The 12,053-nt window shown below is 39.6% G+C and overlaps 2 protein-coding genes across 2 annotated transcripts in view; both read left to right on the plus strand.

Annotated features, from left to right (window-relative positions):
- The window catches only part of LOC145255801 (ribosome maturation protein SBDS-like), a 190,541-nt gene that overhangs the window by 85,670 nt on the left and 92,818 nt on the right, over positions 1–12,053 (plus strand). The window lies entirely within an intron of this gene.
- LOC145255795 (uncharacterized) lies at positions 161–2,496 on the plus strand. The gene has a single exon (XM_080114479.1). The coding sequence runs from the start codon at positions 430–432 to the stop codon at positions 2,494–2,496; it is 2,067 nt and encodes a 688-aa protein (XP_079970605.1). The 5' UTR covers positions 161–429.

Below are 12,053 nucleotides of genomic sequence, written 5' to 3' on the forward strand. Positions count from 1 at the left end.
TTACATTTTACCCGGTTCAATTTGTTTAAATAAATTGTTGATTTAATAACTCTCATACCCGTGTCGACTTGTGTCTCTTTTGTTTGCCTTACATTGCCGCCCGTGAATACCTCGAGTATATTCCACGACGATTCTGGTCTGAACCTGGACACTGTACCATAGAGACCGCATAATTTGCAGTCGGTACCCGTCAAACTTTTCTTTTTCTTAAAACGCGTGCCCGGCCTTGGGATTTTCTCTGAGAACTCCAACCTTGGTACCTTACAGGGAGGTTCTCGTCAAGAAACAGGCTCGTGGTACCGTCACATGGGGCTCTCCGGAGATCAGTTATACACCAAGCAAGTGTAATTTCCTTGCTTGAATAAAAAAAAAAAAATAAAAAAATCCTCGTGAACGTACTTGTGCATTATACACGGACGGTAAGGCAAAATGACGGACACCGACGAATTCCTTAAAAATCCATCCCCAGATAAATTATATAGATTAAAAAAAGATGATCTAATAGTAATAGGAAAGAAATTAGACCTAGAGGTTAGGGGAGATATGAGGAAAAGCCAGTTAATGAGAATAATAGCTGAGCACATGGTAGATAATGACCGCTTCGATGAAGAAGTGCTGGAAGATTTACCGGCGGAGAAAATGACCATGACTCCTGATCAGGTCGAACTAGAGAAAGCCAGAATAATGGCGAAAGCCGAGGTAGAAAAAGCTCGAATCGAGCAAGAGATTAGGATGAGCGAATTAAGTATAGCTCACCAGCCACAGCAAGTCAGACAAAACAGATTCGACATAACTAAACAAGTGCGATTGGTCCCAAAATTTGTAGAAAAGGAGGCGGACGATTACTTTGCGCACTTCGAGAGAACCGCCCTAAATATGGGCTGGCCACAAGAGTGTTGGGCAATGCTGTTACAAACGGCATTAAGCGGTAAGGCCCAAAAGACATATGCGGCACTTCCAGCAGAAGACTGTGCCGACTACGAGGTAGTAAAAGAAGCAATTCTTAAAAGTTATGAACTCGTCCCACAAGCTTATCAACAGAAGTTCAGAAACTCAAAGAAAAGCGAGGGACAAACCTACGTAGAGTTCGTTAAACTCAAAGAGAATTATTTTGATCGGTGGTGCAATGCCAAAAACATAGAGGGTAACTTCAACAAATTGAAACAACTCATGTTAATTGAGGAATTTCAAAACTGCATACCCGATGACATGAGGATACACCTGACCGACAAAAAGGCTGAAACAGCAATCGATATAGCCACGGCAGCCGACGAATACATATTGACTCACAAGAGAAGCAGGGCAAAACTACAGGGACCCATGCAGTCACAGGTCAGGGAACATTGTGCAGTAAAGACACTGTACGAAAATCCACGAGTACCCATCAGAAATCCCCTCAACACAACCAACCGACCAGTACTGGGACGGGAAGCGAGACCTATAGTATGCTTCAACTGTGGGAAGCCAGGTCATGTAGCTGCGAAGTGTCAGGCGAAACGATTCACGGAGATGAATCGGAATACCCCAGCCAAACCACAAGGGGCGATATCTCAGGGAATAGATGAAACGTACGAACCCTTCATATCGAAAGGATATATCGCGCGAGATAAGGAAGGTCAAGGGGAACCCATTAACATTCTCAGGGACACGGGAGCATCCCAATCCCTAGTGAAAAGAGGATGCATGCCTAAAGAAGCGACAAGAGCCGCAGGTAGAGCGACCACGATAAGGGGCATAGGAAACAGACCCATAACGATTCCACTATTTAAAGTCCACTTAGTGTCGGATTGGGGCTCAGGAGAAATAACTGTAGGCGTAATTGACGAACTACCGATGACAGGGGTAGCCATGATACTAGGAAATGACATCGCGAAATATCAAGACGGGAAACCCATAGGGGTGACCACAAGAAGTAGAGCGATAGAGAGGGGAAATATAGAAGACAAGCCGTCAGGGGAAAAGCAACCGAGACCGGTGGTAACACCCCAACCTTGTTTACCCGTGCCACGACAAGTGCTGATCAAGGAGCAACAGAATGACGGCGACCTAAAACCCTTATTCTGTCGGGTTGGAGAAGAATATCCTAACAAATCAAAAAGTCAATATTTCCTCAATAGGGGCGTACTAATGAGGAAATGGAATGCCCCCAAGACAAAGGGAGAGTCGGGAGATACTGTGCGGGAACAAGTAATGGTACCCGACATGTATCGAGAGGATATCATGAAAGTGGCACATGAGATACCACTGGCGGGCCACCTAGGTGTCAACAAGACCCTAGAAAAGTTGACCAGACATTTCTACTGGCCAGGAATCGTGGGAGATGTCAAAACGTTCTGTAGAACTTGTGGGACGTGCCAAAAGACTGGAAAACCCAACCAGAATATTCCCCCGGCCCCACTCCAACCTATACCGGCAGTGGAAGAACCGTTTAGTAGGGTAATAGTGGACTGTGTAGGACCGCTACCCAAAACCAAAACAGTCACAAATTTATATTAACTATAATGTGCGCGTCCACAAGGTTTCCAGAGGCGATCCCACTGTGCAACATATCAACGAAAAAGGTGGTAGATGCCCTGATAAACTTTTTCACTAAAATGGGGCTACCCAGAACCATACAGACAGACCAAGGATCTAATTTTACGTCGAGGCTATTCGAGCAGGCTACGGAGCAACTGGGAATCACCCACATAAAATCCAGCGCTTATCACCCTCAATCGCAGGGGGCTCTGGAACGCTTCCACACCACCCTGAAAACCATGCTCAGGGGCTATTGTATGGAACACGATGCCGAATGGGATCAGGGGATCCCATTTGTGCTTTTCGCAGCTCGAGAAGCCGTCCAAGACTCGTTGGGGTTCAGTCCCTTCAATCTAGTCTTCGGTCATCAGGTACGAGGACCATTAAAAATGATAAAAGAGAAATGGGTCAGCGATGAACCCTTGCCAAATAACATGACGGATTACGTCACTAAAATGCGACAAACCTTAGCCGAAACACGGAAGTTAGCTAAGACCCACCTAGAAAGTAGTCAGAGGGTCATGAAGACCACATACGATAAAAAGGCAGTAGATAGAAAGTTCGAAGAAGGAGAGGAAGTGTTAGTACTCATACCCCTGAATGGTCAACCATTCAAGTCGAAATATCAGGGACCGTACACAATTACTGAAAAGATAAGCCCACTAAAGTATAAGATATCTACCCCCAAGCGTAGAAACAAAACTCAAGTATGTCATGTGAACATGATGAAAAAATATTTCAGGAGGGCAGGAGAAAAATCAATATTGACAGCACAGTGTCACCATGAAGCTGTAAGTGATGAGTACCCCGAAAGAGATCTTCCTGTAGAAAAGGACCCACCCATTAAGTTAAAGAATTCGGAGATAATGAGTAACCTAGGGTGCAAACTTGCATACTTACCGCCGAAAGAAGGGCAAAAGTTACAAGGAATGGTAACAGAATATAGCGACCTATTTGCTGATGCACCTACGCGCACAAGAGCAATAGTGCACGATGTTGAGCTAAAGGAGAGCGAACCAATTAAACAACATCCGGATTGCATAAGTCCGAAGAAATTAGAGATAATGAAAACAGAGATAGACTACATGCTCGAACACGAGATAATAGAGCCCAGTCAAAGTGAATGGGCATCACCGTGCGTGCTGGTCGATAAACCGGACGGAACAGTGAGATTCTGTACAGATTATCGCAGAGTGAACGCGATAACCAAGGCAGACGCATACCCTATGCCACGAATAGACGACTGTATAGATAAGATAGGACATGCCGAATACATCACCAAATGCGACCTTCTTAAGGGATACTGGGCAGTGCCTCTAACCGAGAGAGCCAAGCAAATATCGGTGTTTGTAACCCCAGAAGGAGCATGCCAATATCGCGTAATGCCATTTGGGATGAAGAATTCCCAAGCAACATTTGTAAGACTGATGAACACATGCCTTGCTGGGATTAAAAACGTAGATACATATGTCGATGACATAGTCATTTACAATGACACATGGGCAGAACATATCGAAACAATTGAAAAAGTATTTAAGAGGTTAAGAACGGCCAAATTAACCATAAACTTAGCTAAAACAGAGTTCTGCCAGGCCGAGGTCAAATATCTAGGGCATGTGGTTGGCCATGGGAAGATCACCCCAGCAAAGGCCAAAGTAGAAGAGATAAAGAATTATCCCATACCAAAAAATGTTAGGAGTTTAAGGAGATTCCTGGGCATGGCAGGGTATTATCGCCGGTTCTGCAGGAATTTTGCATGTCTCACCGCGCCACTGACAGAGCTGTTGAAAAAGCACAAGCGATTTCAATGGACACCCGAATGTCAAGAAGCAGCTGAGAAGATCAAGCTAATGTTAAGCAGCGAGCCAGTGTTAAAGGCTCCATCGTTTGACAAACCCTTCAGTGTGGCGGTAGATGCCAGCAATAGCGGGATAGGAGCAGTACTGTTACAAATGGGGGAGGATGATCAACTACACCCAGTCAGTTACTACTCAAAGAAACTGAGCAAGTTTCAAAAATCCTACTCCACAATAGAGAAGGAAGCTTTGGCGTTAGTGATGAGTTTATCTCATTTTGAAGTCTATGTATCCTCCGTGCATGGCCCGACTATCCTATACACAGACCACAACCCATTGATATACGTCAATAGAATGAAAAATAAAAACCGGCGAGTACTCTCCTGGAGTCTCATATTGCAGGAATTCGACCTAGACATCAGACACGTAAGGGGTCCGGATAACGTAATAGTGGACGCCTTATCACGTAGATTCGAAACAGAAAGGGAAGAAAAGGGGCGGGGGGGGGGGAAATTCATAAAATAGCTGTAGGAAAAAGTGATGGAAACTCCACGAACATCATTTCTTTAGAGTGACACAAGTTGGTGTCCTTAATCTCAAATATTATTTTCTTGTCTCATACGAGTAATTTTTTTTTAAATACATATAAATATAAAAGAAAAAAGAGGAACAATTCTCTTTTTTTTTCTCTTATGGAGGAAGGTGTTAAGAGAAACATTTTAACACCCTTCATATATATCAATTAAGCAGACACCCCTTCCCACACCCAATCCTTAGCAGACGGAGTCAAAATGAGGCTGGCCGAGCGACCTAGATTTCTACACCCACGCAATGACCTTCAACTGTCGCCAACAAGAAAAACGCGGGAGAATCAAGGCAGTTCGACGAAGGTGGTGAACACGGAAACATGTGTGGGGGCATTCTGCTCGAAAAATGGAAACACCGCGGTTGATTCGCATGGTGAAAAAAAAAAAAGAAAAGAAAAACATCTCGTCGACTCGTATCGTGCCACAAAGGAACAATATATACCCACCTTGGCACTAATCGATTGGAATTCACGCCGTGCTGATAAGGAATAACATATATCCACCTTAGCATAAATGGATTGGAATTTACGAGAATCGATCCTTCAAACCAGCACCTCATAAAAAGGAAAGAAGCTTCGGGTGAATTGAATGTCGACTCAACAAAAGAAGTTAAGTAACTCTTTCTAAATTGTTTTTGCTCGATCAATTATGTGAACTGTTGAATGCCCCATGAAAAAAAAGGAAAAAGAAAAAGAAAAAAAATGGGGAAAAGAAAAGCAACCCTCGAACTAAGGTTTTTTTCCTAAATGCTGAATCCCCCCCCCCTGTTGATCGGCCCATAAGTAACATATCATTGACTATAAAAAAAAAGAAAAAAGGAAGAAGAAAAAGGGGGAAAGAGGGAAAAACTATCTCTATATCTTGAGACTTTCAGTGTGACCCCCCTCTCTGAGTATCACTCATATCTCGTTGATTCTCATCGAAGAGAACAAAAAGAACCTTCCTAAGACAATCGAAATATCACTCACCCCCTTCTCCTTGTCCCAAATCATTGTCTGCATGTATATATTCTTTTATTCTTTTTTTTCATGTTATTTCAGTTATGATTTCAGTTGCATGTTCTGTTTTCGTAGTTACATTTTACCCGGTTCAATTTGTTTAAATAAATTGTTGATTTAATAACTCTTATACCCGTGTCGACTTGTGTCTCTTTTGTTTGCCTTAGATTGCCGCCCGTGAATGCCTCGAGTATATTCCACGACGATTCTGGTCTGAACCTGGACACTGTACCATAGAGACCGCATAATTTGCAGTCGGTACCCGTCAAACTTTTCTTTTTCTTAAAACGCGTGCCCGGCCTTGGGATTTTCTCTGAGAACTCCAACCTTGGTACCATACAGGGAGGTTCTCGTCAAGAAACAGGCTCGTGGTACCGTCACACTTGTCACTGCTTATTTGTGCGATAGCCAACTGCATCTCAACCAGATTAGGCAAACGATCCATTCTGGATATGATATGACATTGTGGTAGGCTATTAATTGCATCAGCATCTACTGCTGAGGGATTGTGAAACACATCAGTAAAATGCTCTTGCCATCTTTTCAAGATATTTTCTGGGTCCTTAATGACAACAGAATCATCTTTTGACATCAGGTGAGATATTGAAGAGGTAGGAGGACCAAATAATTGGTGCAAGAGTCAAATGCCTTTTGGATCTGCTCCGTTATATTCATCCACCATTTGTTTTTCATTTTTCTTAGCTCACGTTGCAATGTGGCTTTGACCTCTTTGTATTGTCGCAAATTAGTTGTATGATCAGAATTATCTTCACAAAGTAAAGATTCATAAATTGTCTGTTTATTCATCAGCAACTGATTAATTTCAAGATTGTTGTCGTCAAACCAGTTCTTGTTCTTATCCCTCTTGAAACCAAGAACTTCAGCACCAACAGAATAAACCTAAGTCTTAAAATTCACCAATGTGCCATCAAATGCAAGATTATCGAGCTTTTCCACCGTACTCTTTTGAACTTCAGACAACTTTAACTTGGTGACATCAATACGGCTAGGTACCTTAACACCACTATGACAAACTTTCTTACGGATTCATAAATTAAACTTTCCTCTCACCAACTTGTGACCGGTGTTATATTCAGCACTGCGCATGACACCAACAGTATACGCATCTCGAAGGTTGCGTTTTTGAGTTATGATGAAGTCAATTAGGTGACCATGCTTTGAACGTGGGTGTATCCAAGTAGCTTTGTGCTTCAGTTTGCGATGAAAAAGTGTTACAGATAGCAAGATCAAATTCTGAACACAGCTCTAGTAGCTTAAGGCCATTAGCATTCATAGTACCGATACCATAGTGGCTAAGAGGACTCCAGGTCTCATAGTCTTTCCCAACATGGGCATTGAAATCACCAAGAATAACAAGTTTTTCATTAATTGGTGTAGATGCAACAACAGAGTGCAGAGACTCATAGAAACACAAGATATCTTCATTTGCATGAAGGGTTGGCGCATAGACCGAAAGAATAATGATGAATCTGCTGTGTGAGAGAGGAACACGAAGTTTCATGATGCGATGACAGATACTGGAGGGAAATTCCATAGTATCAAGCAAGGATGTTTTAATCGCGAAACCGACTCCACCATTTCTACGGATACCCTCCAGTTTACCAATCCAGAAGAGAGTGTAGCTTGATGATAACTCTGTCATTTGATCTTCTCCTGAGAGACGGGTCTCTGACAGAGTAGCAATATCTATATTAAGTCTCTGTAGCTCTGCAGTGACGAGCACTGTCCTGCGCTCTGGACGGTTGGATGACACTTTATCAAGAAGAGTGCATACATTCCAACAGCATAAATTCAGTTTTTTACTCCTTTTTGGAGATACAATTTTTGTTTTCTTTCTGCTTACATGAACCATCGTTAGCCGCAGGAAACTAACCAGTGATAGTATGACAGACAATTTTTAGTGCATCTTTTCTAGCACTTTCCCAAGACATTGGGTGAGCAGTGCTCTCCCTAAATAGGGCTGCTCAGTCACAGGAACCCCCACCGGAGTTGGCCTCTGTCATGTGAAGGCACAACAACGATGTTAAGATAGGGTTCCTGTTGCCTCTGTGCAGATTTGTGACTGTGTACCTCCAACTGGTCAAGTCTGTACACGTTGCCACTCCTCCATTGCCATAGGACTTGCAATAGAAATAAACGACAGATAAAGATAAGATAGAAAAAGATAAAAGATAAAAGATAGATCTCAAGTAACATTTGTACATCGTTGCATTAAAGTGACAAGCGCTTGTACAACATGCGTGCCACTCTCTAAGTCTCAGCAACAATAACCCAGTGACAAGCCATTGCAAGATGACTGGTAATTGCTTTGACTGCAGATTTCTCACAAGAGTTGTCCTCTCCTAGAAGGATTGCCTTCACCACGGCTTGCCGAAGCTCCTTCTACTCCGCTAATGTCATTTACCCATGACTGGGACTTAGGTAGCTGGGCACCAGACCATGGTCCACATGCCGGTAGGTCATGAATGCCGCAGTCAACAGGGCCTACGCTCCTCTGGAGTTTTCTGTCAGGGTTACCTCACCCTTAGCCTTTGGTTCAGAAACCTTATCCCACAAGGCAGTGGGGATTCAGTTTTCTGGCGCTGAACACTCGCCATTCACCAGAGCCCCGTTAGTGTGGCAGAACTCACAACGTGCACATGGGGATGATTAGATTGGGAAAAGCTATATATGACGCTAGAGCATTTGTGTGCTTTTAACACATGCCCACACCAATCCTTGAGCATATATATATATATATAACACTAAAAATATTTATATTTGACTTGCATTTTACATCATATTTTTGCAATTTAATAAATTTAATAAACGTTTTGGTAAGTAATGTTTTTTCGTTATGTTAATGTGTAACTTCATTAAACTTGCTTTGAATGAGCAGATAAGTTTGGTTAGAAAAAAGAAGAAAGTATTTTTGGATTGTCTTCCCCTTTTCGATACTATCACTCTTCCAAAAATAGAAAACTACAAAATACTTTCGACGAATTAAAGTGCATTAAAATGCAAAAGCATAAAATAAAACGTTTTTTGTTTGTTTGTTTGTTTGTTTGTTTGTTTTTTTTTAAATCTTATTTCACAGAAATAATTTCATTACAGGATTAAATTATCCGGAATGCACTTCATAACAATTTAGTTTTTTTTTTTTTTTAGTTTTTTATTTTACATAATAATATGGTAAAAACAAAACAAAAAAAAAAAACACATAGTTAAAAAATGAAATCGAATGTATTTATGCGATTTAAAGTCGATTTAGTGTAACACCGATCATCATCATCATCATCATCATCATCATCATCATCATCATCATATTTTTGTAAAATTCTAAAAATTGTAAATATTTTCTCTCCAAATAAATTCAGAAAAGCGGGTCGGGAATGGAGTATAATGAACTAAACAAAAATCCTTAAAAAAAAAAAAAAAAAAAAAAAAAGAAGCTTCCCGGACAACGCCAGATCGGGACAGCTAGTTGTTAATTAATGTTATTGTTCACTCTACAGCGAATTTGTTTGATGTTTAAAATAAAAGTAAGAGTTTTTTTTTTTTCTCTGTTGTCTTTGAAAATATTCCATCTTGTGCAATGTCATTTCGTCTGTCTCCCTTTTTATTGTTTAATCTTTATTTTTATATAATATATAGTAAGAATTGTTTACCCGTTACCATGGAGACCGCGAAGGAGAGGTGGGGGACATCAAATACGTCATTCCATATTGTGAACCATTGGATGCTGATCAAATATATGACAATGAGCCTGAAATTTAAAGAGAATAATGGCATCTCTGAGAAATATTGCTTCGTGAAAAACGAGAATAAAAGAACGTGTAACCTGTTGAATATGATCAATTCTACTATTGGGACAGTTGGAATATCTCACGTATTATTTATTTATAGTGCTTATTTAGAAGTCACCCTAAAAAAAATTAACTATGGAAAAATCTGTATGATACACATACTTGTCACGAAAGGGGAATGCCATATTCCAAAAAACAAGTAAATTGATAAAATAGTTTTATTTTTATAAAGATAATCATTTTAAAACTATCTAGAAGCGATTAATGTGAAACCGGTAGCATTACATAGCTGATCTCGCAAGTTTGAATTTTTGTGGAGTTATGTACACTTTTTTTTTTTTTGTTGGTTTGTTTTCAAAATTGCTACGCGGACAGTACCTTTTTCTCCTTACACATAAAATTTAATTAATTAAAAATAAAACTATTTCATCAATTTATATGATTTTTGGAAGATGAAATCTTCGTCCCGTGACGGGTACGTACATCGTATTTTTATTAGGTTGAATTTTAAATAAGAACCATTTATTTATTGCCCTCCTCGTCCATTTCAGTTAAAATTGGTTGCATTTTTGATTAATATTAATTTTAAAGCAATTTTTTAAATAGTGAATTGTTAGATTAATTGCCTCTGGTAAATTATACCCCCCCCCCCGCCACAAAAAAAAAATGAGATTCTACTTTATTTTAGACGATTACACGGGAACACCCTAAGCGGATAGAAGAAACAAACAATAAAATAAAATGAAAAAAAAATTTAAAAAAATAAAAAAAATAACCCAAAACAATTAATTTAGAATTTAGAGTAAGAGACCAATTTCACATATAAACTTAACGCAAATTGATCTTCATTTTCAGATCAGTCTAACTTTTTAGGGAAGTTAACCAACTTTTTAAACACTAACCCTATGTCCAAAAGGCAAAATCGTGAAACCGCACGTAATCGCCTAAAAAGTAAACCCCCTCTCCCTCCCAAAAAAAAAAAAAAAAAAAAAACGCACACAGGATTTATTTGATATAGCAATAGATAAATAAATAAATAAAACATAAAAATAAAAAAATTAAAATTTTAAAAAAATGGCTAAACACTGTAGCGATACGCCAGAGATATTAAAATGGAGGGATAAGGAACATTTTTCACTTTGTCGTATCCACCCAAGTAAATTCTGTAGAAGTAAAAAGTAAACTGTGCGTCTTCGTGCGGACGTAGGACAATGTAATATCACGTGACAGGGTGTTCATTTTCTGTCCAATCAACACTCGAAGAAAACACTTTCTAAAATCTTTTTCTAACAGCTTTCGCTATGACCCACCCCGAAGCGTATAAAACGAACTGCGCGCGAAATCCAAATCAGTTAGATTTCCGTTCAGTTCAATTCAGTTCAGTCGTGGCTACTCTCGGTGGCCGTGGTTGGTTCAGTTCAGGACGCAGTACCACAAATGAACAACGCGCTGTTTTGACTCCGTCTCCTTAACATAAAATCACGAACATTGACGCCACGCGTCATCATGCACCTAAAGCCTCTTAGTCTCACTGGATTAATTCTTCCAAAAATAACGTTTTATCACATCAGAAACATTTATGGAGCAAAATTATCACATTGGAATTAATATAACGATATAACCAATTTTATTTCCTTTTGTTAAAAAAAAAAAGAAGAAACATTTTTTTCTTTAAAGAAAACATGATTGCCTCAGTCGGAGGAAGTTTTTTTCTCTTTTTCCTCTTTTTGGTACAGTTCTTTTACTCAAGTCCTATCAGACTCTATTCCTGGCTCTAAAAAACCTAACATTTATTTTCAAGAAACTGTTTCCAAGAACTATGAACATCTTGTAAATCATTTAATGACTTAATCTTCCCCTTGCGTATAGACGTGGCTCACGCATATAAAAGTACAAAAAAAAAAAAAAAAAAAATGATTTATCTTTATTGTTGAATAAAACTTTATTATAAATGTTAAAGTTCATTTGACTATAATGCAGAATCTGACACTTTTATTAGTTTTGTTTTTGGTGAGGTGTGAGCGATTTTTATCTATGTGAACGTCCCTTGATGAGGATTGGCCATTTCTTGTTAACAGCCATTACGCACCATACAACACTAGAATGACCGAAAATGGGGGGGGGGGGTCATTTTTACATTAAATTAATAAGGCAAAAATGATCTTCTACTTAAAATTCTAAAATAAGCATTCTTGTTTTGTTTTTTCTTTCTTTCCGACAAAATCTTGCAAGGGTGTTCACACATATTCGCCTAAAAAGCATAGAATCTCATGGGGAAGTGGTTGAATAAAAAGGGTGTTAACGTACAATGATACCAACTATTAAAGTCAACGTTTTCTTACTAACAGT

This window comes from Euprymna scolopes, chromosome 31 (genome assembly GCF_053919585.1).
Source record: "Euprymna scolopes isolate OS-2025 chromosome 31, ASM5391958v1, whole genome shotgun sequence".
Classification (NCBI taxonomy): domain Eukaryota; kingdom Metazoa; phylum Mollusca; class Cephalopoda; order Sepiida; family Sepiolidae; genus Euprymna; species Euprymna scolopes.